This window comes from Drosophila ananassae, chromosome XL (genome assembly GCF_017639315.1).
Source record: "Drosophila ananassae strain 14024-0371.13 chromosome XL, ASM1763931v2, whole genome shotgun sequence".
Classification (NCBI taxonomy): domain Eukaryota; kingdom Metazoa; phylum Arthropoda; class Insecta; order Diptera; family Drosophilidae; genus Drosophila; species Drosophila ananassae.
In genome coordinates, this window is record NC_057931.1 from 3,020,745 (window position 1) to 3,045,089 (window position 24,345).

The 24,345-nt window shown below is 47.0% G+C and overlaps 5 protein-coding genes across 10 annotated transcripts; all 5 read right to left on the bottom strand.

Annotated features, from left to right (window-relative positions):
• Nucleotides 1-8,010: 8,010 nt before the first annotated feature.
• On the bottom strand, nt 8,011-13,427 carry LOC6503626 (zinc finger CCCH domain-containing protein 18). 5 transcript variants are annotated; one of them, XM_044716695.1, is made up of 7 exons: nt 13,039-13,427; nt 12,457-12,921; nt 11,066-11,846; nt 9,402-10,998; nt 9,176-9,334; nt 8,870-9,004; nt 8,011-8,808 (listed from the first exon to the last, which is right to left on the bottom strand). In XM_044716695.1, exons 3-7 carry the CDS (start codon nt 11,810-11,812, stop codon nt 8,450-8,452), a joined length of 2,997 nt encoding a protein of 998 aa, XP_044572630.1. In that variant the 5' UTR covers nt 11,813-11,846; nt 12,457-12,921; nt 13,039-13,427; the 3' UTR covers nt 8,011-8,449. The 5 variants fall into 5 exon arrangements, with proteins under 5 accessions (XP_044572630.1, XP_044572629.1, XP_014760997.1 ...); XM_044716694.1 differs by having other exon boundaries at nt 12,457-12,972; XM_014905511.2 differs by lacking the exon at nt 12,457-12,921.
• A 685-nt stretch (nt 13,428-14,112) lies between these two features.
• Nucleotides 14,113-16,759, bottom strand: LOC6503625 (solute carrier family 35 member E1 homolog). Its single transcript, XM_001964005.4, has 4 exons — nt 16,186-16,759; nt 15,816-16,024; nt 15,624-15,749; nt 14,113-15,248 (listed from the first exon to the last, which is right to left on the bottom strand). The coding sequence occupies exons 1-4, from the start codon at nt 16,514-16,516 to the stop codon at nt 14,781-14,783; spliced, it is 1,134 nt and encodes a 377-aa protein (XP_001964041.1). The 5' UTR covers nt 16,517-16,759; the 3' UTR covers nt 14,113-14,780.
• Nucleotides 16,760-17,079: 320 nt separating this feature from the next.
• Nucleotides 17,080-19,046, bottom strand: LOC6503624 (tektin-3). The gene is made up of 3 exons (XM_001964006.4): nt 18,471-19,046; nt 17,787-18,374; nt 17,080-17,730 (listed from the first exon to the last, which is right to left on the bottom strand). Exons 1-3 carry the CDS (start codon nt 18,899-18,901, stop codon nt 17,193-17,195), a joined length of 1,557 nt encoding a protein of 518 aa, XP_001964042.2. The 5' UTR covers nt 18,902-19,046; the 3' UTR covers nt 17,080-17,192.
• Nucleotides 19,047-20,046: 1,000 nt separating this feature from the next.
• Nucleotides 20,047-21,225, bottom strand: LOC6503623 (NFU1 iron-sulfur cluster scaffold homolog, mitochondrial). The gene is made up of 3 exons (XM_001964007.4): nt 21,070-21,225; nt 20,755-21,011; nt 20,047-20,703 (listed from the first exon to the last, which is right to left on the bottom strand). Exons 1-3 carry the CDS (start codon nt 21,135-21,137, stop codon nt 20,168-20,170), a joined length of 861 nt encoding a protein of 286 aa, XP_001964043.1. The 5' UTR covers nt 21,138-21,225; the 3' UTR covers nt 20,047-20,167.
• A 74-nt stretch (nt 21,226-21,299) lies between these two features.
• On the bottom strand, nt 21,300-24,212 carry LOC6503622 (double-stranded RNA-specific editase 1). 2 transcript variants are annotated; one of them, XM_032452538.2, is made up of 5 exons: nt 24,042-24,200; nt 23,813-23,829; nt 22,633-23,011; nt 21,979-22,568; nt 21,300-21,916 (listed from the first exon to the last, which is right to left on the bottom strand). In XM_032452538.2, the coding sequence occupies exons 3-5, from the start codon at nt 22,802-22,804 to the stop codon at nt 21,719-21,721; spliced, it is 960 nt and encodes a 319-aa protein (XP_032308429.1). In that variant the 5' UTR covers nt 22,805-23,011; nt 23,813-23,829; nt 24,042-24,200; the 3' UTR covers nt 21,300-21,718. The 2 variants fall into 2 exon arrangements, with proteins under 2 accessions (XP_032308429.1, XP_032308428.1); XM_032452537.2 differs by lacking the exon at nt 23,813-23,829 and having other exon boundaries at nt 24,042-24,212.
• Between the last annotated feature and the right edge of the window lie 133 nt (nt 24,213-24,345).

A 24,345-nucleotide genomic window follows, 5' to 3' on the forward strand; every position in this document is an offset into this window, starting at 1 on the left:
CTGCTCCTAAATTCCTCAGCAAGGACACGAGTAGAGGGCTAATAGCACCCTCCCCCGCAACGTCAACTGACCCGCGTCCGTTAAGTGACCCCCCGTGGCCGAGTCCCTGCTCCGGCTAATTCATTAATCAAGCAATTAGTCAGGTTTAAGTAGCCGAGGATAAAAACACGCACACCCCGACTGGCGGGGAGGGGGAGGCCTAGTCCACGGTCCTTGCAGCTTCGTCCTTAGTCCTTATTATACCATAAACGTATAAATATCAATTTGATCTGTCAAATATTGACACATCAAACCCTAAACAAACCAATGACAGGCAGGGGCTACCCCCTGTGCCATTTAGCGGCAATTTATGAGCAACAAAACACCCAAAAAAAAGGACAAAAAATTGGTGGAAAAATAATAAATGAAAACAGAGAGAAGAGCCGAGGATGGATGGGGTAGCGACGAAAAAAAAGGGATTTTTTCAGATCATTTCAAGGGTCCTTGACTCTGAATGAAAATGAGAATGAAACGAAAATGATGCTGCCGGGCCGGGTCCCATGAGCCGGGCAATTATGTGTATTCTATAACATCATGTTTGCAGTTTAATGTCAAAAACTTTGTTTTTTACCCCAAAAAATAGCGATGGAATAGAATGGGAAGTGCCAAAGGTTAGGGATGCTGTGTGATCCGCATCCTGCAATCCTGTTTTTTTCTCTATTTTTTTGTTGTTGTTGCTTGTGGATCATAGGGTTCAAAGTGCGTGTGAATTGCTGGAGGATGCTGGGCAGGACTTTTTGTGTTATTTTCGGTTGCGGTATTGTTAAGGTGTGAATCGGACGATTAGGGCCACAAAAGGCACAGGTAATGCGATAAGGCGCCTCTCGGGTCAAACTCGGAAAAATGAAAATAAAATATAGGGGAAAATACGGGAAATTACATTTGAGTTATCCTTTAGCCCCGATGGCAGCTATCCTTTTTCTGGTAGCAATTAGTCAAGTGGTTAATGAGTTGAACAAAATCGGATCGGATAAGGATACAGCCCAGTACTGTACTGTTTACTGTACGGGGATTTCAGGATTTTAGGATTTCTATTTTTGGTTTCCCTTTCCCTTCGCTGCATTTTCCGGCACTGCATTCGCAAAATTTATTACAAATTTTTCGCAATGGCTGGCAGAAAAGGGTTAAGGGCTTAGGGGGTTAGTCAGCCCACCGAAGGGCAGGGGGGAGGTAAATGGACAAAAGGCGAAAAATTATAAAAAATTACACAACAGGCGAATTTTGAATTTTTTTTTGTTTTTAGAAAGGGTTGAAAAGAGTTGGGAGTTAAAGGATCTAACATTAAAGTCCCTACCTATCTATTTAGTCATTTAAGGCAACCTCTCGAAGTATCTGTTAGATACTTTTTAAATTCTGCTCATCCAGCTCATCAATTCAAATCAAACGAACTCCACAACCCCTTGCTGCCCGCATTTTTAATATAATTCCAAAGCTTGCGATTGAATTTCGGATAGCAACTGTCCGCAGATATCGCGGATATCGATTGCCAATCGATGGTGGCCAGGTGTGTTTGTATCTGTATCTGCGTTCGGGAATATTGGCACCAGCACCCCGCTTCTGGCCGCCCCTCTCTAACATTTATGGTATAAAAAAAAAAAAAAAAGGAGAAAACCGAAAAACCCTCAACCCCTAATACCCACATTGTATCTACATACATTTGCATGGCCTCATTTCTTTTCATCCATAATTTCAAATTGCGAGCAAATTTTCCCCGCTGCCGTGGCATAGTTTTTCCGAACACACACACACACACACTCACAGGGGGGGAGAGGAAAAAAAAAAAGGATTATTTATTTATTACGAAATTTTCGTCATTCGATGCGCGGCTGTGGCGCGTGGAAAGGTGGAAATCAAAGGTGGAAGGACTATGAAAAGGACTTCCCCCCCACCACATTACCCGAGAGCCGCAAATGTCGAATTATTCAAATGATGATTCCAACCCCCGAGCACCCCTTTTTCCCCAGTCCTGCCACTGTGATATGCAAAAAAAATTGAAATAGGTATATGTTGGAGGGAAAAAAATAACAGAGCGAGAGCAGGAAGAATAAAATACGCACAGGATTCAGGCTACAGGACATAGGAGATACCGAGCGCGTCGCGTTGATTTTGTGTGCACTTTTTTTTTTCTGCTTCAGCTCCTGCTCCTGCTCCTGCTCCTGCCTTACCTTGCGGCAATCTGGCGGCTCACACACACACACACACACACACATGCCCTAGCGAAAGGACACGCACGTGGTGTAGTGGAAATGGCCCTCATGTTCCTCCTGTTTTTGTTGTTATTGCTCGTCCTTTGTAGTTTGCATGTCCCGTTTCGTCATATGAGATCGCGAACGTTTACAAATTTTTCATTTTATTCCAAAAACAAGAAAGGCACGTCATTAAATTTCAGGCACAGACACACCGAACTGTCCATGCTCTAAGGATCATAAAGGATATTAATGGGGATTATATTATTTAGATATTTTGTTGAGTATCTATAGATACAGTAGGTCCTTCAATATTTAAGGCTTAGGAAGGTCTGATGATTAAATAATTATAGGAGAGTGTATAGTTCTTTTAGAAATTTGAATATTTAGGGATATTCTTAATTATATAATATTTATAATTAATTTTTAAAAGTCCTGAAAACATATCCCATCTATAAACCACATATACCCCTCTACAACACCTCTTCTCATATGGACAGAGAGGAACAGGACTCGTTTTGGAATGTGTCTGTGTGTTGTTTATGAAAAAAATCGCTTTTAAGGACATCTGCGTATTTTCGCCGTCCCATATGAGGACACGGGACATCCCATATCCATGGAACCCCCTCAGACAGTGGCCACCGCATTCAAAATTTCAATTCTTTAATTTGCACCTTGTTGGGCAATTTAAATTTATTATTTTTTTGGCTTTTGTTGGTAATTTTATATTTTATAGAGGCCCAGAAACATCTGTTCTTATTTAAAAATTATTTTAAAAAAAATATGTAAACAAAATGAAGTCTGGATAATATTTTCCAAGCAACTAAATCAGTTAGCATTTTATTTATTTTACTTTCAGTTGATTAACCATTTCGGGGAGACCTTCACAAATATTGAGGAAGAACCCAAATCGAATCGAAATCAAATTTGAGTAAAAGCCACCAAATAGACAAACACACCACCACCCACCCACTGCCCAGGCCCACTCCCACTCCCACTCCCACTCCCATTCCCCCGGAAATTGGCCAAAGAAATGCGAAAAGTTTGCATAAATGTCCACAAACATGTGGGCCAGTCCGCAGTTGCCTTCATTTTTTTTTCTTTTTTTTTTTTTGGGGGGGGGAAACTCCCATTGAAAATATACCCCAACCCTCCAATCATAAGGAACTCTTTTATTTTCCAGGGCATTTTTCTTTCTTTCTGCTTTCTTTTCTTTTGGGGACTTTATAAAAATGTTTGCCCTTCGGTTTGTTTGTTTGTTTGTTTGTTTGTTTGTCTATGCCTCGATTTGTTGGTCTGTCTATATATGTGTATGTGTGTGTGTGTGCGGGCGTGTTATTATTACACACACACACACACATATATATAGATCCTTTACATCAACTTGTTTGTTTGCCCGACTGCGTTTCGTGTCGTAAATTTAATGGGCAGTATGTGTAGCCGATTCGAAGGATTCCAAGGAATCGGAAAGGAATCGAAACGAATTGAACGGCAAACGGGAGCCATGCATAAAAAATTGCCAAAGCCAAAGCCATCTGGGGGTTGGGCCTGTTGGGGTTAAGACGCAGGCTTGGACGCAGCCAGCCAAGGGTTAACTTCGATTAGCCCGAAATGTTGTCATGGCCTGTGGTCGCACATATGTGCCTTATTTTTTCTCCTCAAAAGGGTGGTGTGTGTGTGTGTGTGTGTGTGTGTGGTCATGAGGCCAAAGCACAAATAATAACAGTCACGCGTTGTCCTTGTTGTCCCCATCGTCCTTTTCTCCTTATCCCTCCCCGCCCCTCATAGGCCGAGAAAAAAAGCAGCAGACGCGGCAAAAATAAATAATAAAAAAGCAAAGACCAAGACAAAGTTAGCCATTGCTGAAGAAAGTTGCGGGAAACATGAAAAAGGGATGCGACTGGCTGCTGCCCAGGACGTATGCAGAAATGTATGCTATGAAAATTGTGGAATGGGGGATGGCTAGTTAAATTGGGTTTAATTGATGTTTTTGATAGTTACCATCTAAGACTAGCATCTAAATTTATTTAGATAATTGGTAAGAAGCTTCTTAACCAAAGGTAACTATAATTACTCGGCATTTAAGCCTTGAAATGATGTAATTTTCATAATATTAAGATAATATTAAGAAGATCTTGGAAGAAAACAGGTGAGAGTGCATGGAAGGAACAGCAGGTGGCGCCAAAGATGACACTATCGATTGGAAAGCGATTTAATCCTCACTAGGGTCTTGGCGCGAATTTCAAACTAAAAGCCTGGCTTTCCATATCACCTAATCAGGAATAAATAAAATAGGTTCGGAGATAAACAATATTCTAATACCCCCTGAAGGACCATAACCAGAGCTTGAAGGACGAATCGAAGCCCCATTGTGACTACATACGAATGAATACGAAAGCGTGCCTCTCCCAGGACCTTTCGTCCTTTGGCGGACAGCGTCCCCACGCAAAAATAGGGCCATTGATCAAAATTGCTACAATAATGGCGCAAAAATCCACCCCATGTGCGCGACGGGCAACTGGACTCGACCTCCCACCACCGTCCGCCCACCACCCCCTTGAGCCGCCTCCTTTTATCACCACCCCCTCCTCCTCCACCACCGCCTCCTCTCTCTCGTCCTGCCACACACATTTCATTTCGTTTCATGGCGGAAAGGAAAGCAAATATCGCCATTGCTGTCCAACATGGCAACGTGGAAAAACGGACAAACGGACGCAAGGATGCAGGGACTTGGTGGGCGGGGTGGGCGGTGTGGACGGTGTGGGAAGTGGAAGGAGGGCGGCCAGGACCTCGTCTACCATTGAAAGCCTTTTTTGATGGCGGCCCTTATTGTTGTTGCTGTCGTTGCTACTTGTGGCAGCAGTGGTGGTGGTGCTGGCGAAAGGACCTCGGTGGTCCTCGGTGGGCGTTGGATTGCTGCTGGGCGGTGCTAGGTGGCAAGGTAGCAGGCGGTTGCCCGGAATACTCCTGCCCGGAATGTCCAAAAGGACCAAGGGACTCACAGCACTGTGAGAATTTCTTGCAAGAAGTTTGATTTTAAAGAAGTATGGAAGTCTATCAAGAAGGGACCCCTAATACCCTCTTAATTATTTCCTTTTAAGAAATATAGTGGAAGTAAAAGAAAACCCTCTAGTTTCTCGCAGTGTCCTCACATGTGTGTGTGTTCGTATCACATGCTTTGGCTTCGTAATGGCCACAGTTGTTGTTATGGCCAAAGTTCGTACGTGAGGGTCGAGTTGAGTCGCAGAAAGCGAAGAAGAAGACGATGGGGAGGGCAGGAGTGGCAGGAGGAGCAGGGGGAGCAGGGGGAGCAGGAGGAGAGCCGGCTCACAGGACAGCAGCCATTCGCATTTGGTCCTTTCTGGTGGCCGTTAGCTGGTCGGGTCGTTTGTACATATTGCATCAAAGAAAACTTTTGCCTGGGAAAAATAAAGCACACACACTCTATCACACACACACACACACACACACACATACGCAGTCGCAATGGAAATGGGGAAAAACCAGAAGGAAAACTCAGAGGAGGCGGTAGGGGCAGGGGAGAGGGGAGAGGGGGTGGGAGGTGGGAGACGGACAAACGGACAGGGGACAACGCCAAAGGACATGGCCAACTACGTGTGTGGCAACTAACACATGTACATCCTAAGGACTTTACACATACATATGGACAAAGTATATAGGAGCTATTAGGAGGAAATCTTAAAGACAGACACGCCTCCTTTCGGGAAGTAGAAATTAAGAGTTTATGCTTTTGAAAATTAAATAATATTTGAAAATTACAAAACCATTTCGAAGGAGAGCTGAGAAAACCACTAACACACACGCACACACACTAGAAATCCTTCCAGCCGAACCCCCCCAAACCGCAGCCCCAACTGCCAACCCCACCACACACACACCCTCACACCCACACCCCTTAAGCCCCAGCTCCACCACCCCCTTCTGGCCAAAAAAGCAGGCAATCAGAGAGTCCAGAAAAGAAGGCCAACACATCAGGAGCAGGGCCCCTGATCTCTGGGACAAAATATTAGTTCTGTCAAAATAAATTTCTTTGAGTAATGTAATCCCATTTTGCGGTCTTCGCCCACCGACACTGGGAGGGGCGGGGCGGGGCCATCCAAGGGGGGAGTCTCATTTTTTCAGGACCAGGACTCACCCCCCCGGGTCACATACATACGATTCTGAATATCGCATCAGCCTGAATATGAACGCGATAAATCTGTTCGCGATTGTTTTTTTTTTTCCTGGGCCTCCCCCTCTCAGGCGGTTGTGGTGTGTGTGGTTGGGTGGGTGGGTGGTTGGGCGAAGAAGGAGCAGGAGCAGGAGCAGGAGCAGGAGGTGTCCAACGCAAAAAAAATATAAAAAAATGGCAGCGGAATTCGCTAATCCCAAGCAAAGGGGTCTCCGGCTTCAGATTCAAAATTCAGCCGAATCTCAATCAGAATCTGAAGCTTCAGCTGTCCTTTATTACACTATTTTCTAAGCAGTCCGTGAGTTTAAAGCACTGAGAGAAATTTCTAAAGAAAAATTATACATCAAAGCTTAAAAATCATATATCTTTAATATTGGTTTGGGAATTAATATTTCAAAAGTAAAGTATTAAAGTAGGGCCTCTAAAAGGTGGTGTCTTAGGTGATTTTATTGTTAACTTTTAAGTAATAAAAAATATACTATTTATTTATGAAGCTTTTCTTTTCTTCCAGTGTAGACTGCGGCAAAATCAGAGTCGATTACGGACACATGTATTGTCGTTTCACGCACACGAGCGACGTGACCAGGTGGGTGGATGTGCCTCCACCCCCTCCAAGGACATGCCACATGGGGTGGGTGGCTAGCTGGCTGGCTGGCTCTTGACTTGGTCGCTGGATGATGACAATGTCTTCTGACAGCTTTTGCGGCCGCCTGTGATTGCCAAAAAAAAAAAAAAAAGAAACTGCGACACGATGACGAGAGATTGCAAAAAAAAAATACATATAATATATATATATTTTTTTTTGTCATGTATAAAAAATGAAACCCTGAAATGTAATACACTCAAAGCCATACACGCACGCACATTTTTTGATCCCGGGCCACCAGACATTGATGAGGCCAAATTTCTGTGATTCGTCATCTAAATAGGTTTTCACACACCACACACACACTGCGCGGAATTGCCAAGCATTACACACACACCCACCATACCCACTACACACACTCGTAAAAACAAGAGGGGGAAAATTGTCCAATCTATGGGAAAAATGGTCTGCAGCTGGGCAGGTCCTTGGGGAGAAGAGGATGACATTTCTGGCCTCGAATATCATCATTTAAATATTTATAGTATTTTTCATCCTTCAAATATTTTCCCACCTTGCCTCTCAAATGCATATATTTTTTAACGAATTTTTAAGATAGTCTGAAATTTAAATTCTATTTATTTAAGCCTCAAAGTTCAAACTATCATCTTTAAACGGTTCAAACGGGAAACGGTTTTTTGAATATCGTATTCCAATGAAATCAACGGTTAACAATTCCAATTAGAATTAAATGAGATTCCTCTGCCAGCCGATAGGTGGCTTTTCTCAGAATTAATTAAAACGTTATTTAAACTTATCCAAACAAATTAAAATAATCATTAAAAAATTCCACTCCTTTATATAGAATTCATTAGCTAAAAAATCAACCACTTATATTCAAAAGGCATTCCTAAATATATTTTTAATTTCAATTAAAATACGATAAAGTTTCTCCTGCCCTCCGCTAGATGGCTTCAAGCCCCACCGCTGCATAATTAAAAACAAATACATTTTATGTTTCTTGGCTTTTATTTATAGTCTATTATTATAAACAACTTGTTTTAATGCTCCATTGTTGGTGGTAAGTCAAGGTGGAGTCGGATGTGGTTGGGTAAAGGAAAAGCTGGGGTGTGGAAAAAAAAAAGTTTCGACAATATGATCATAATAGTCTACGTTTTCTGCAGTTTACTGCAGTTTTTTTTTTGGGGCACGGTGGAAATATGGAAATTTGCATGCTGCTGCCCCATCGAAATACGATGCGAATGTTATGTAACCACTAAGGTTGATTGGTGAGGCTATATCCGGAGAACCGGATACACTTAATCGAATCCAAAAGGGGTGGGGTGGTGGTGGTTTAGAGCTGGACAGTGGGGACTCAGTATGATGGAAGGGTGGATAGAATGGGTACGCGCTTGTTCTCGTAATAGGATGGATGGTTGTCTGGAATAATTAGGTCAGTTTGGAGCGCTTCTTGGCAATGGCATCCTCGACCGCACGGAGCTGCTTCAGAAGTTCTTCCCGGCGCGACTTCTTTCCATCCTTGTTGTCCTTATCCTTATTGTCCTTATCGTGCTCCTTGCTCTCCTTCTCCTTCTCCCGGTCCTTGTCCTTTTCTTTGTCTCTGCCGCCGCTGCCGCTGCTACTGCTGTTGTGCTCCTTCTCCTTGCTGTGGTTGTCCTTGCCGTGAGGATCCTTCTCCCTCTCGGAGTCGATTGAGTTGGGCGAGGCCAGCGCCGACACACCCACCATGTTCGACGTTTTCTTAATCTCAATGGAAATGGGCGAACGCTTCCTGGGCACCTCAGGGGCTGTAAACGGATTCCGATTGTGAGAAAATATTTTTAAATCTATCGATAGTAGTGGACTTACGCTTCTTGATCAGCTTACGCTCGTTCAGGGCCTTGTCGGTGGAGCGGACTCGCTTCTGGGGCGTCTGGGATCCCGACGAGCTGTCCGAGGAGGATGAGCCCGACTCTGATTCTGAGTACGAGGTGTCTGATGAATCTATTGAAATGTTCTTGATTTTAACCCAGTGTTGCAGTGTTACCCGGACTTAGAATTTAAAGCTACACCTCCTGAATAATAGAAACCCCAACCACGAGCCACCTAGCCATGCAATAAATCCCCCTCTACCAATCTAGGACTGTGTTTAACTGTGTGATCCGCTGAACTCACCTGAGTCCGATGAACTGGAGCTGTGCCGGCGCCTTAGCTTGTCGAACTTCTTCTGCGAAGGCGATGAGAGCTTCTTCCGCTTGGACGCGGGACTGTGACCTCCACTGTGCCGCTTGTGCTCCATGGCAGCTCGCTTGTACGACGGCGAGTGGCTGCCCTCTGGAAGATAAGCACAAAAGGACGGATATGAGTAACAAATACTACTACTGGGAAGCTTAGGACCCACTTGATGTGTGACGACGTCGGGCTGCCTGACTGGCGGAGCGCCCATGGCCCGAATGCCGGCGCGAAGAGGCGCCAGGGGCACCTGCTGCCTTGTGGGAACTGCCGCCATAGCGCCGCTTGTGCTCCGAGGGGCTGCTGGATCGCGAGGTGCTGTCGGAGGAGTCGCTCTGGGAGCTGTTCGTGGTGGAGTAGGACGAGTTGGTGCTGTAGCTGCGACGCTCCCTGCGTCGACGGTCTTCCCGCTCGTATGATCCCCGGCCCATGGACTTGGAACGCATCCAGGGATCGCTCCACTCGTCGCCGCGTCCGGCGGCCTCCACCCGCTGAACAATCACCTCGCGCGCCGGCCGCAATCGCCGGTCGTCCTCGTAGTGGGGCATCCGGTGCGGCGGCAGTTCGCGATACCGCGCCATCCTTCCATACACATCCACATCCTCGTACGGCTGATGCATGTACTGGCTGCGACCGTAGCGATCCGTCATGGGACCGTACACCGAGTACTGCATCGGAAGGAGGGCACGGGGATTGCCGTGGCTCAGGCCGGCGTGCGGGTGCATGGACATGGCCATGCCGTGGGGATTCATGGGCGGCTCCACGCCTCGGGAAGGCGGCGGCGGTGAGCTGGCCCCGGCACGCTCCTTGAGGTAGTACGGATCCTTCTCGAGCTCATCCGGCGAGAGGGTAAGGTTCATCTTCTTGTCCTCAAAGTCCATGTCCTGCTCCTTGCGTTTGTTCGCCTTGCGCATCATCTCCTTGGCAGTGCGCAGACCGCGCTCCCAGGCATTCTCCACAACGACAGGCCCTCCGTCCGGCAGCATACCGCCGCGGGATTCGTGCGCGTGGCCAGCGTAGACACTCGACGGGTGGTGCATGGCAGAGCGGTGGTGCAGAGCCGGACGCTCGTTCCTATAGTCATGGTAGTCCGCCACCGCTGCAGCATGGGCGGCACTGTAGGCACTCGCCGCTGAACGCGCAGCGGCAGCAGCAGCTGCGGCGGATGTAGACGACCCGCTCGCCGTGGATCCACTGGCGGCGCCACCCTGCATCGGCACGGAACGCACCAGACTCTCGAACATCGTATAGTTGCCCTTGTCGGTGACGCCCGGGTGCAGGAAGCGACAGCTCATGCCCCAGGTGCACTGGCCGCGGGTGTAGAACCGGCAGACTGGCTTGGGCTCCGTCTCTTCGGGGCGTTTCTCGTCTTCGTCAGACACCTCGCCTTCCTCCAGCTCCTCCTCGTCCTTCTTCTTCTTCGCCTTCTCTTTCTCCTTTTCCTTGCTGGTTTCTTCTCCCTCCTCCAGACTGCCATTTTCCTCGGCGGCGTTCTGGCCCTCCTTGCTCTTCTCTTCGCCCTCCTCGGCATCCACCTCGCCGTCGTCATCGTCGTCGTCGTCCTGTGCCGGCTTGGGCGTGCCCTTGGCCTGGTTTGATTCATTGGCTTTCGTGTCGTCTTTCGGCTGGTCTGCGGACTCCTTCGCTACCGGTTCTGCGCACTCGCCCTCCTCAGCTTCGAAGTCCAGGGCGTCGTCGTCGTGCGTCTTCACCAAGTCCTCTTCCAAGCCGCCTCCTGCTCGACCGTTCGACGCGGCATCTTCAGGCTGAAACGGATGAGACAGAGAGAGCCATGTTAGAACCATGATTTTGTTTGCTTAACACTTCACTCACTTTGGACTCCCTGGCGGTGGCGGATGTCCCCTTCTCATGTCCACCACTAACCGCAGCCTTGCCATTCAGCTTGGCCTCCTTCTCTCCGGGTCCTGGCAGTGAGTCATTGGATATGGCCCCGTCCTCCTCCTCATCGACTGGACGCGGCGATGAGTTCTTTGACGAGGCGCGCTTCTCCGTCTCCGCCTCGATGTCGCTGACATCGCTGAGATCCTCGTGGCTAATGTTGAGATCCACGGCGGCCTGGTTGTACAGCTGCTGATCCGCCGGACTGTTGCTCCGGCTGCGCACCGAAGACAGAAATGAGCTAGGCTGCGATTTGGCGCTGGGCGAAGGAACTGGCTGATCCTCTGAGACGGCAGCCTCTGGCTCGGGCTGATCCTGGTGGTCCAGTTTTTCCTGCGACTGCTGCTGCGGTGGCTGCGGCGGTGGCTCTTGGTCGGGTTCGTCCTCGCTGGAAGATCCGCTGGATGAGCTGCTGCCACTCCCGCTGCCGCTGCTGCTGGACGAGCTCTTCTTCATGTTCTTCGATATGGCGCTGCGGCTTGAGCTGGAGCTGGAGTTCGAGGAACTGGAGCTGGTGGAGACGGACCGCGCCGACCGGGCTGCGGCGATGGGAGGGCGCGCATCTGCCGCCGCTTCGTGTGAGGCGGCATCCTTGTTGTTGGCGGGCGAATTGGAGCGCGACTCCGAGGAGTTGGACGGAGAGCTGGCACGAGAATCGTCCGACTCCATGTCTAAGACCATGGGATCTCCTCCGGATTCCTCTCAAGTCGCGTTTCTGCAGGAGATTACGGAGCAAACGGTATGGCGGATTAGCGATTACAGCATTAGACAGTGGTCGTTACAAAACTGCAAGACAAACACCCTGGACAAACATCCTGGAGCATCTCGGCGGGATGGGGTGTAACCGAGATAAAGAGAGCTGGAGTGGTGTGGAGCAGGTCGATCATTTGTTGTGGGTTGTGGGTGGCGGGTGGCGAATCGCGGGTTGCGGGCAATGATTCAGATTCGGGACGGACAACTTAAGTTCTTGGGGGAGCGATATTAATATCGATAGATATCGATAATTTCATTGGAAAGAATCTCAAGACTGCGGAACTTCAGACTTTATGAATTAGTTTGGGCTTGCTACTGAAGGTTACTCATAACGAGGACAGGGAGGGACAAACAGAAGAGACAGAAGAGATGCAAGGGCAAGGTCAAGGACCCGGACTCAAGGACCCCAACAAATGTCGATGGGCTTTCGATTGCTCCGATAACACACTGCCAATCGGTATTAGTACATTCATTATTCGTATTATGGCAATGAGTGGTGGGTTGGGGGGAAAAAGAAAAGTTTTGATCGATCAATTTTTCATTTTCTGGTTGACTTTTTATGGGGTTCTTACCTTCATTTTTTATAAGCTTTAACTTTTTAATTTATTGATTATGTTCTGTGTGCTACTGTTACTTTTTACTCGCGGGAGAGAGAAAGCGAGGGAGAGAGAGAGTGGCGGAGAGTTAAGGTCGTGCACAGTGCTGTGCACCAACAACAACAAGAACAAGAACAACAATTGCAATTGCAATTACGGGACTTATCAAAAAATTGGGGGAGATCTGAGCACCACCACCTCCCGCTCTCGCTTTTCCTCTGGCAACTGAATGTACACACACAGGTAGGACACGAACACACAGACACAGAAACACGGGAGAGAGTTATTGTTCTTTAAATTTTTTTTTTCTTTTCTTTTTTTTTTTTCTTATTTTACAACTTTTCTTTTTTTTTTTTTTCTTTCTGCGGACTTTTGCGCACTTTTCGCGACCGACTACTTGACTGAAGAACTTGAACCACTTTTCACTTTGGGTGACTTTTACTTTTTACATTTTAGTTCGTTTTTCGTTTTGGAGGGGAATAGAATAGAATACTTGAAAATATCAATTTGTTGTTGTCTGGTTTTTTGCAATATGTAGATTTTGTCGTTGCCGCTTACCTATGGCTGAGTGGTTGCCTGATGCGAGAAGTAGAGAGATCCGAGTGGTGGAGTAAGAGGAGAGCTCCTGGAAGCCGCCGCCGCTTCGTTGATGCTTCTGCCGCCGCTGCCGCTGCCGATGTCGCTATCGGTGTCGCTGTCGCTGTCTATGCCACTGCCGCCCTTGCTTCGCTGTGTGAATCAATGCTTTTTCCCAGCCGGTTGCTTCTTTTTTCTAAGTTTTCCGATTTCCGTTTGTGGCAGGACGGGCGTAGGGCCTTTTACCTGCTTGGATGATCAAGTTATAGTTTCGTTTTTTTTCGATTTTTGTCTGGCGTTTGGAAAAACGCTATATCCGCTCGAAGAATGTGACCAGTGGTGGTGTGACATTCATCGAAATATCGAAGCTGGTGTATTTTTCTAGTATTTTTACTCTTTATTTTACTTTTACTTTTTTACCGCACTATCGCGCCGAAATATCGGTTAAATTGAAACGATACATGAGCATAAAATTGCTTACTTATATTATTTAAGAAAATTATATAAAAATATAGAGAACAAACCTTGTTTTATTCGTCTTACATTCAATTTTATTAGGTTTATGTATTAAAAATTATTTTTTGAAGGTCAGACACATATAAATAGATTTATTTTTCATACGTTTAAAATATTTATTAAAATAACGCTTTTAAACTGTTTTTGCCTTACTTCTGGAAAAAGTACATAACAATCAATCCATTTTAGGTCAAACAAAGAAAACGGGGGCACATAATGTAAAGTTTGTTGTATAAAAAATAAAAACCGTTGAGGCGCCAAGTTCAAATTCATCATAAACTATTAAACATATTTAAAAATCTATAATTTCTCTAGAAAACTATATATATATGAATTGCAAACTGGGCCCCAGACGTACATACATATCTCCCCCATCTGGACACCAGATTTTTGGCGCTTGAATAACTTTATCTTTAAAAAAATGCGTGAGAATGAGTGCTTCCGGAATTGCGATGGGAAAATGACAAGGATAAACATATGTATATTCCCATACGGAAACACATAGCACTACAAAATAATAGAAAAAAAAACATTGAATTGTTGGTTTTTCATTTGCCGGGCCTATGTACATGGTCAACAATTTTATTTTGGGTTTCAGAATACACTTTTCCGCTGATCAAATTCAGAAACAAGTTCGAAAACAGGTATAAGGTTGGGTTACAGGGCTGTAGGGATATGAAAAGTTACCCAAATAATTATTTACACACTCGCCTGGCATTGGACAATTTACAGTATTGCTTTGCATTTTGGGGAAGGGACAGGACTCCTACAATACAAACACTATAATAGGCTACAAGAGACTAACTTTTAACCCAAAAGGCACAACTCAAAATACTTGGTTTTCGAAGCTTTCGAACATTTCGTATGAAAAATCATTCATGTCAATATATTTAGTGTCATCTTTTTTTTTTGTTTGCAATGAAAAATATACAATCTTAGATAACTATTCTTCAATGCAATTGGAATCAAATTACTCTCTAAAATATAATACATAGCAACTCAAAAAGCTCCAATATCATAAACTCATTGTGTCTTAGTAATTTCCGAATTGCGCCTCTTTAGTTAAAAAATATAAGCTATATATTTACACGGCTAGGGGACACAGAGAGACAGGGGGTCGCGGGTCGCGGGTGTGGGCAAGTTGTCAGGGATTGGGAGGGACTGCCGACCCGCTTATTGGATTGATATACAGATTCTCTAACTACAAACTAGACAAAGAGCAGCCGCGTGGCCGTTCCGCTGGGCATCCCGCTTCCGTTCGCCAGCAGGCTGTTTCCCGTCGACTTTTGTTGCACGCCGTTGGTCAGCTTCCCGTTCACGGATCCCCGATAATAGGGATCACGATTATGATGCTGCTCCAGCGGGGCGTACTTCACATGGCTGGGTTGCGACAGGGGCAGCGTTGGCGGTTCTCTGCCCTTGGTGATCTGCTTGGCGCGATTATAGCAGAGTACGCCGACGATGGCCAGCGTCATGCCCACACAGTTGACCCATGTCACAGGGTTGCCCAGGATCAGCAGGGACACGGCGATGACGAAGATACGCTTCGAGGCGCTGGCCACCGCGTAGGTGAGCGGGGTGACCAGGGAGAGTACACTGAAGGCGATAATGTTCTGCAGCCAGTTGAGGACTCCATCGGCAAAGAGCAAGGCAATTACCCTGTAATCCAGGTTTTTCTACAAGAAAGGTAAATAAAATTTATGATTGAATTAAAAACAGTCGCTACTGGAATAGAAACTGAAACTTAAAGCGGTACTGTATCTAAAATGCTTTAAAACTACACCAAAACTTAGCCCCAAAATGCAAATACAAGTGTTTTTTATGTGACTAAACCAACAGCTCTCTATCTGGCCAAACAAATGACTCTTTTCGATAACGTGGAGTTTGGCAAAACATGAAATTAGTTGAACCGAAGTCGCCAATACTCTTTCTTCATCAGTGAAGGTTTCACAGTTCCGAGTTCTAGTTAATTTCCTATCAAGGTTTCTTCTTTATCAAGATTGGAGAAAATGTTCTCGAGATAAGATTGGTCTGCTGAGATCCCAACTTACGATGGCGGTGTGACGGAAAACAGCGAAGCTGTCCATGTACAGCCAGAGGGGCAGGAAAATAAACAGAGACAGCTTGCCGAGAAGGTGGAGCAGCCGCAGATGGTGGATGTTTGTGTCCTTGAGCACCTGTAGTAAGAAAAATATGTGTACATAGATTTTCAAGGGGGCTGGCCAAGCCTTCTTCTGACTCACCTTTTTAGAGAAGATGTTCTGCATGGAGAAGCCCATCGTAGAGATTAGGGCGCTGATCAGACCCATCATGTCGAAGGAGATCTCCGTCACGGTGGCAATGCCCACGCCCGTAATGATGGGCAGCAGGCTCAGGTACACGAGCGTTGGTTGCTTCTCTCCGAAGAAGAGACGGGTCAGGATGACGGTGAACAGTGGCATGGTGGCCTTGACTGAAAGGAACCAATTGAATTCAACACAAAACATTAATTACTTCATATAAATTATAGTATTATTAATAAATCATAGAGGATATCCCACTGTCGAACCTACTCCGCACTGCTGACGTGTTGAGGTAGGAACATTTGGCGGGGAAACTCCCATCACGACTCACCCGTGTGCGCGTAGGAAACTGGAACCTTCCACAGAGAGATGTGCGAGGTGACCGAGGCCAACAGCTTGCCCACGGCCAGCGGTACGATTAGGCGCCAATAGTAGGAGCGGGGGATCTCCTGATACTTTCGTATGCGCCACAAATTGAAGAACGGACCGCTGTAGAGCGTTATGCTGCACAGTTGCACCAATGTCACGGTCATTGGAAAGGGAAACTCGTTGAGGACCATCTTCCCGATTACATTGTTGCTGGAGGAGATCACGTACCAAAAAAGGCACATCATCAACACCACAGCCACATGCCGTGTACCAGTTCGTTTTCCACCCAGCATTGTGTTTCCTTTCCTTTGCTCGTTCTGGAATTCCCGGAATGCAGTCCGATCCCTCCGTTGTCCGGCTGCGGATTTCCGTGCGCCCTAGGTCTGGTGGCGGATGGGAGGTCTTTTTACCCGTCTGATGGGTCTGCTAGCTGTTAATCACACGGAAACTATTGCATTGCGCTTGGTTTTAAATAAAAAACGTCGTCTGTTTGTTTTCTACGTGTACCTAGTGTGACCAAATTTTCAGCAGCTCGAGATGACCCACATGGGCAGGGAAAGTCCCTATCGATGTTTTGGGAGTTATCGTTGAAAGACCATAGGTTTTTATTCAATATTTAATTAAATAATTAACCGCTAAACCGAAATCATGTTAAAATCGACTTAAAAAAAAACATGAAAAGCCAAATTTTATTCATCGTATGCCCTCTGATGCCCCTCTGTTTTCTATGCAGATTCAAAAATACCATCTCTAATGTGTACTATAGCTTTAAAACGGTTTTCTCAACTATAAAAAAACTTCCACTATTAAAATAAGTGAGTTTCTGGTTTATGTCAAAAAATGCACACAATTCTGATTTTTTATATTGACAATCTGTTTTATTCTGACATTCAGTGCTACGGATAAAAGCGGAAGCGACTGTGCGACTGTTACCTACAATTTAAAGATACCCGTCTCTTTTTACAAGGATTAGTACTTTATGAGGTTGCTGACGGGGAACGAGCGCCTTAAGCTCATGCACTTCTCGCGGTCGATGAACAGGGCATTGACCTTGTTGCGCAGATCCACCTCCAGACTGCAGCGGGTCTTCAGGAGGCCCTGGTGTGAGGCCTCCGCCTCCTGGAGCTTGTGATGAAGCGAGTCCACGGCACCCTGGATATCGAAGACCTCCTGCACCAGTCGATCTTGGGCATAGTCCTTGCACAACTCGATGCCCTCTCTATGGGAACGAGCCTCCAGACGGGTCTGGGCCACTTTCAAGGGTCCAGACTTATCCTGGATGGCCTTCTGCAGCAGGAACAGATGCTTCTCCATGTCAAACAGCTCCTGTTGCACCTTCTGCAGATGCAGCTGCACCCTATTCTTGGCCTCGGCCATTTCCTGGGAGCGTCGGTCGAAGGCGTTGTTTGTATTGCTCCAGAAGTCCCACACGGTGGTGGCCACAGCGTTGACCACGCTTTGGGAGTCGCTCCGGAGCTGCGACAGCTTTGCCCTCTCCGCCTGGGAGCTGTAGATCACAGGATGAACACATACTGTTTGTACAACAATCGGAAAAATACTCACCGCCGGACGTGCTCGCTGCTAGCCTGAGCCCAGGACTCCTGGGTGCTCACAGACGGATCAAACTTTTCGATGCCGCCGTAGTAGGTGATGCCACGACTATGGTTATTCAGCTGGTGACACATCGAGTCTATGCCCAGAGACGATTCCTTGTGGGCCACGTCGTCCTCGAGCAGATGCTGGGCACCGCGGCAGTCCAGAGCCTGTTTCGCAATCTTCTCGTGAAGTCCGCCCAATTTGTCCCGAGAATTGCGCAGATTGTTGATCTCCACGAGCAGCGCCTTCTCGACGATGTCGTGCACCTTCTCAGTGCCCTGACGTGACTCCCGATGGAACAGGCACTCCTGGGCAATGTGCAGGGGGATCTCAAGGTCGAGCAGGGCCTTGCCGCACTGCCGCTGCAGTTCATTGATGTCGGACATCTCGGCGATCAGCTTCTCCAGCTCGGCGTTCAGCTCGTTACGCCAAAATGTGAGGTCGGTGATACGTTCACCAAGGCGTCTTCCTGCGTCCCGTTGGCCGGAGGTGGCCTTCTCGTCCGTTTCGCGCATGAGACGCACTGCATCATTGCGCATGCGTTCAGACAGGTTCCTAAAAGGTTTCAAGAAAAAGTTACAGCCATTAATGTCTTATATTTCAGAAAAAAAGCCATTCATATCGAGTCAAGGAGTCAGGAGGATCACTCACCGGTTCGTGTTTGATTCTGAGTACTTGGTCATGTTGTTGTTGTACCATTCGTTGCTAGTGTATCTAGTGTAGAGGGCAGCTCGGGCGGCGTGCTGCGGATTGCGATCAAATCCGGTGACCAGATTCGGAAATATCATACCATCGGTCTTCATGCCCTTGGGCAGGAAGCACTGCTTGGTCAGCTGGTTGGTGACCGGCTGCTCCGGCAGATGCTTAACCTGGATCAGTTCGTAGGCCATGGCCGGACGCCAAGGATGCTTCGTTGTCGTCTCGTAGGCGGTGCCCACCCGGGGCGGAATCGATGGCCCGGTGACGGGCTCCATGCACGGGGGAGCGCCCGCCTGGCTCCATGGCTGCAATTGGGAATACATGACCGTGGTTTGTGGTATTCCCGATCCCCCGGATCCCCCACCCGCCCCATGTTGTGCCATATTTTTTTAACAGATCCCGGCTTTCAAGAAGCGAAACGCGAAAGTGGTTAACTGGAAATTTTTTCCACTTGGAATTTGGATTGCTTTGAATTTAAATAATATTATTTTCTACGCAGATACGCAGATACGAGCTCGTTAACGGAGCGGAATCAACTGAAATCGGAAGGGTAGGGCAGGTGACAGGTTATCCAGAACACCAGGAATACCAGAACACGGCCTGCTTGATGTGATTTCTCGGATGAGAAGTGCCAAGATGATTCTGATTATGGATATGATTGAAATATTTAATCGAAAAGAAAAGAAAGAGTTAAAAAAAGCGTTTTCTAATCTCTAACCAAAGAGAAGAGATAAAATCCTGTTGAAGTGAATCCTTTCCAGAACCTTACTCTTATAAGGATAATAACTAAATAATGTGTGGATGAAACTAATGGTTATTGATTAATGATATGTGGCTGGTACATAGGACTCCATTAGGTTGCGATGGTCCTTGCGCTCGTTGTACTCGTTCATGTCCGCCGTGGGCCACTTGTCCAGCAGATTGTCCTTTACCAGGCGGTGATCGAAGATGCGATTCTCGAGATATGAGTGCTTGTGAAACTTGAGGACCTCCTGCCCCTTGAGCGGTGCCATGGTGGTGGTATCGGTGGACTGGGGATTCGGATTCGGTTTCGACGATGCACTCACTATCGGCACACTTGAGCGGAGGAGTAGATTCTTGAGGGTTTCGGGCGCCTTCTGCTGCGGATTCGGATAGCGTTGGCTCAGAAAGTGATCCTCGTTGGCCCAGCAGAGCATTGGTTCTGACACACAGCTTTTAAATGCGACCAAGGTATCCTGGCACTCTCGCGTTGGTCTTCGCCTGCTTGGTTTCCTGGCTCCGGATAGAGTGATGGAATTCCATTGCAGTTCCAGGCAAGGTTTGAATTTGAAATTATTGATTAAACATGGTATCCTGGCAGCGGAATCGGTTGGCATTGGTTTTTGGCGATGTTTTGTGGAATCAATGGCAATGACACGGGTTTATTGACCCACTTGCCCGCCCGCCGATTGGGGTCAAAGTGGGTTAAAGTCCCGAATCGGGAAATCTATTTACGAATTATTGACCTTGCTCAGCGAAAAGTTAATTATGCATCCCCTTCAACGAGTATTGCTTAAAGCCGTAGATTTATTTTAACAAACACTATGTATACGGGGCTAAACGGGCTATTCCACTAAATAATTAGCAACGCAAAGGAACTAGAAACATAAAATTAGGTCCTGGCTTTCTTAGTTAGTACCGCCTCCCGCCGGCGCCGCCGAATCCTTCTCCTTGAGGGCCTTGAGGTTTCGCTCGAAGCGCTCGAACTCGCTGTCCGCCATCTTGTCCACCGCGTCGAAGACCTGCTCCACGGACTCCACCTCTGGGATGTAGAACTGCAGCATGTTTTGGACTCCGTTCTTGAGCGTCACGATGGAGCTGGGACAGCTGGAGCAAGAGCCCTGCATCTTTAGCTTGACGATGCCATTCTCGTAGCCCATGAAGACGATGTCGCCGCCATCCTCTTGGACGGTGGGTCGGATGCGTGTATCGAGCAGTTCCTTGATCATCATCACCGTCTCGTCGTCATCCTCGAGGATCTCGGTATCGGCATTGGGTGTGGACTCGTGCAGAATGGGCAAGCCGCTGGCAAAGAAGTCCATGATGACGGCGAAAACCTCCGGCTTAATCAGGCTCCACTCTGCGCCCTCCTCCTTCGAGATGGTTATGAAATCGGCGCCAAAGAATACAGCACGCACGCCTTCCACGCGGAACAGGAGTTTGGCTGGAGAAGAGAAGGTTATGTCAGGTTCTAGCAAACGATTCGGAAACTTACCAAGGGGACTGCCATGTGCGGTGGTGCCACTGGGAAAGTCGTGGGTATTGCCCTTTCCAAGAACCTCCACGCCGGGCAGGAACTTCAGACTCTCCGGGTTGGGAGTGTCCTGCGTCTGAATGAACATGTTGCGTGCTCCGCTCAGCTGTATTTGTCGCTGCTGTGTCTGCAGGAGTCCCTTCTTATAGTCCAATCCATATCCGGCTTTCAAGTTTACCGGCTGTGCTGTGGATGCAATGCCTCCAAAGTTCCGGGAGCTGTGGCAAGTTATAAGGGTAGTGATTTAAAGGATTAAATGGTCCTGGGAGTGCTTACAGTTGACGGGCGGCGAAGCGGGTACTCCGGAAGGTGCTTAACGCCGTGTTTGTTAGTAATTTCGACATTCTTCTATATTTTTAATCAGAATTGAACGGAAAAGTCAGCTGTCAGAGCCAGCTGTTATGTGACAATCGGCGTGCTATACAAACTATCGATATACATCGGATGGGATCGTGGTTCTATATGCACAATCTATATATATTTTCAATCCAATAAATAAAAAACGCTTTTTTCAGTTTTGAAATAGTTTTATTAGTCTTTAATATAATCTCTATCCCTTACGAAACGGCTGCTATATTTGAAAATTAAAAATACATTATGCGTATCTATATATGTATGTGTATATGAAATATTCACTATTTAAAAATTAAATGCTATCGCATTTCCATACAATTCAAATTAAAAAATAAATTTAAATAGTTTAAATCAAGATAGAATCGGCAAATCGTTTTATACAATTCACGGCGCGTAAAATGAACATGATACTATGCTAAAATTAAAGAATATAACTATAGGGGGAGTTCTTCACAACAACGATAAATACTTCTAGGTCCGTGCACGACGGTTTATTGCTAAGAGTGTGTTATATTGCGCATTAGACAATAAGCCGTTAAGAAGGGTATAGCTGCTAGCAGAGCAGTTTCTTTTAAGCGGTGTTCTCGTACGAGAAGTTGGTGTTGAACAATGAATTGCACACATTGACGGCCACATTGCGGCGAGCTATCTTCTTTGACCTGCCGCTGGCGGTGAACTCCTGATCGTCCACCACAATGCCAAGGTGCTGCACCACGTTCGGCTTCTCGCCAGAGGTTCCGTAGTCCACGTAGGTAATACCCGGACGCATCTGTTGGAAAATATTGCAACTGTTAGCTTTCTGTTTGGTTTTCTAAGCCTACTAGCACTTACAATGCACAAAATAGTTGCCGGATGCATGGTTTCCCAGTTGGGCGGCAAATCGCTTCGAATTGGCGGCTTCTTAGGCTCCTTGGGAGCAGCTGGCGCTGCTGGAGCAGCATCTCCGCCGCCAGAAGAATTGGGATTGGGTGTGGAATTGGGATGCATTTCGGGAACTACATATCCCTCGCGCTCCCACTCGGCGAACAGTTTGTAGATGGCAAACGAGGCCAGATTCAGCATGGGTAGATCATCCTCCGGCGACTCCCCCTCGTCCTCGTTGGTGTCCATGGGCTCCACGCCGTTGGTTGGCTCGTTCGGCTGCGAGCGAGTCGGTTTTGGAGTCATTTTGGCTATTATGAAGTCGCGCCAGGCTTTCTCACATGCCGCGTTCTTGGCGGACATCTTTGAGAGTCCCTTGCCCTCATATTGATTTGAGTTCACCGTGACGATGGCAGTGAATCCCCCATCGGCATTGCTGTCAATGGTGAAATCGCTGATAGTCACGCCCTTGACTTCGTTGAGAGCCATGAGGGCATTCTTGGGAAGCATCGACTTCCGAAGCTGCCGGTTCTGACGCTGCTTCTTGTCCCGAGTGCGTTCTGTAATTGAAACAAATTCCACATTGATCGGCATTCCGACCTCACTGTAGTTTTCTAGACTTACCCGATGACTTCTTGCGCTTCTGAAAGATTTTCTTAAAGGGAATCTTGCCGCCAGATGTATTTTCCTCACTTAAATCAATGGTCATGTCCCGCTCGGACTCGTTATCTTGGGAAGATTCCATCACTGGGTCCGCATCCGCGTCGACAGGCTCCTCCTTTACGAGTATCGGCATGGGCAGCTTGGCGGCGATAGAGGCTGCATCTGTCTTCTTCTGTGGCGGCTCCTGCTGCTTCTGCTGAACAGGAGCTGGAGCTGGAGCTGGAGCCGGAACCGGAGCGTTAACCGGTGCCGGCTGCGAAACGGTATCTGGCTGATTCTGGACCACATTAGCGGCCTGCAACGGAGGCTGGATCAACGGCTTGGCGTTGGCATTCGGGTTCTGTTTTTGCAAAATGATTTAATTAGTCGAATGGGTGAGAGCCCCCTGAAGGGGCCTTGCTTTGTCTAATATATGCAATCCATATAATGGATATATATTACAAAAAAAAAAAAAAATAGTTGCTGTGCCAACGGAACCCATCGAGTCTCATCATACACGGAAGCGTCAGGGGCTGTCAAGCTGTCTGGTTGGCTGGTTAATCTACTAAAAACCATAGTTCAGGAACTAGCCATGGCCATTCCTGCGACCCGAGTGCACCGAACCGTAGCTGAGAGCCGGCGGAGTCCGAACCACGTGCCCAGCAACGGTGGATCAGTCGCCCCCGGCCGAGGACCTCGAGATCCGCCAGTCCAGATACCCCTCGCTAGCAACGGGGAGCACCGGTGGGATCTTTGGGTCCTTGGCCTGTATCTATAGCCGGCGTCTCGGTTCGGAGACACTTTCGGTGGAGAGAATGGGCATTGCTATCTGACGCAAAACTAATAATTTTAGTTACAATTTCGGGTGAATGCATTTTCAGTAGCCATTTAAGTTGGGGGAAATCGCAAGTCCAGCTTCAAACGAATAATTATTCGTGTGCTGGCCATTTTTTTAGTTGTTCGAAAACGCGTTCAGCGGATTAAATGAGATAATTAATTAGTAGTTCTGTATGCGGCGTTGATGGCGAAATGGGGTTGACGATGTTAAGTGAAAAGGGTGGGGGGGGGAATGCTGTCGGGTGTCGGACAACGGTCTGCACTTTCGATTAACCCGCTTATAGTGGCTACTGCAAATGGATTCACAATTGGGCTGAATACACACATTATCATTTTTGTGCGCTGCAAATTATAGAAACGAAAACAATCTCCGTTATTACACGAATCAAATGCAAAAAAATGAGTAAAACAAAATGCTTTTCTTTGCACCTTGGGTGTCTAGCACACACACACACTCATTCACGCGCGTATACATTTTCCCAGATGTGCAAAAAACAATCAATTTGTGGTCTATTCTTTTGTCTGCAATTAATAATATGGAATATGAAACTTACGTAAACGCCTCCGGATACGAATTGCTTGTTTCCAGCAGTATTAGGTCGACGAGTTCGCTTCATTTTTTCTTTCTTTCTCTTTGCGTTTTCTCGATTTTTTCTTTATCTGTCCGACTTTTTCCAGCTGCTGATTAATAGTGAAGGTGGGGGATGTGAAAATGTCTATTTATATCGATATATTAAGATTCTCCCTATTTTTCGCCAAACTATCGTATATATTTTCTAGTATTTTTTGTTTGGTCACACTAAGTTCCACATATATCGATAGTGGAACGTGACTTTCTGTCCATTACCCCATCGCTAG

Coding starts and splice junctions, on each gene's coding strand:
- LOC6503626 (XM_014905511.2), bottom strand. CDS start 11,812: ATGGTCTTAGACATGGAGTCGGACGATTCTCGTGCCAGCTCTCCGTCC. Junction 10,999..11,065: donor CCACCGCCAGGGAGTCCAAA/GTGAGTGAAGTG, acceptor CATCCGTTTCAG/CCTGAAGATGCCGCGTCGAA. Junction 9,005..9,175: donor CTCCAGTTCATCGGACTCAG/GTGAGTTCAGCG, acceptor ACATTTCAATAG/ATTCATCAGACACCTCGTAC.
- LOC6503625 (XM_001964005.4), bottom strand. CDS start 16,516: ATGCTGGGTGGAAAACGAACTGGTACACGGCATGTGGCTGTGGTGTTG. Junction 16,025..16,185: donor AGTTTCCTACGCGCACACGG/GTGAGTCGTGAT, acceptor GGTTCCTTTCAG/TCAAGGCCACCATGCCACTG. Junction 15,249..15,623: donor TTTTCCGTCACACCGCCATC/GTAAGTTGGGAT, acceptor CCTTTCTTGTAG/AAAAACCTGGATTACAGGGT.
- LOC6503624 (XM_001964006.4), bottom strand. CDS start 18,901: ATGGCACAACATGGGGCGGGTGGGGGATCCGGGGGATCGGGAATACCA. Junction 18,375..18,470: donor TCAGAATCAAACACGAACCG/GTGAGTGATCCT, acceptor GAAACCTTTTAG/GAACCTGTCTGAACGCATGC. Junction 17,731..17,786: donor AGCAGCGAGCACGTCCGGCG/GTGAGTATTTTT, acceptor TGTGATCTACAG/CTCCCAGGCGGAGAGGGCAA.
- LOC6503623 (XM_001964007.4), bottom strand. CDS start 21,137: ATGTCGAAATTACTAACAAACACGGCGTTAAGCACCTTCCGGAGTACC. Junction 21,012..21,069: donor CGCTTCGCCGCCCGTCAACT/GTAAGCACTCCC, acceptor AACTTGCCACAG/CTCCCGGAACTTTGGAGGCA. Junction 20,704..20,754: donor CGCACATGGCAGTCCCCTTG/GTAAGTTTCCGA, acceptor TCTCTTCTCCAG/CCAAACTCCTGTTCCGCGTG.
- LOC6503622 (XM_032452537.2), bottom strand. CDS start 24,104: ATGAAGCGAACTCGTCGACCTAATACTGCTGGAAACAAGCAATTCGTA. Junction 22,569..22,632: donor GAAGCGCAAGAAGTCATCGG/GTAAGTCTAGAA, acceptor TTTCAATTACAG/AACGCACTCGGGACAAGAAG. Junction 21,917..21,978: donor CGGCAACTATTTTGTGCATT/GTAAGTGCTAGT, acceptor ATTTTCCAACAG/ATGCGTCCGGGTATTACCTA.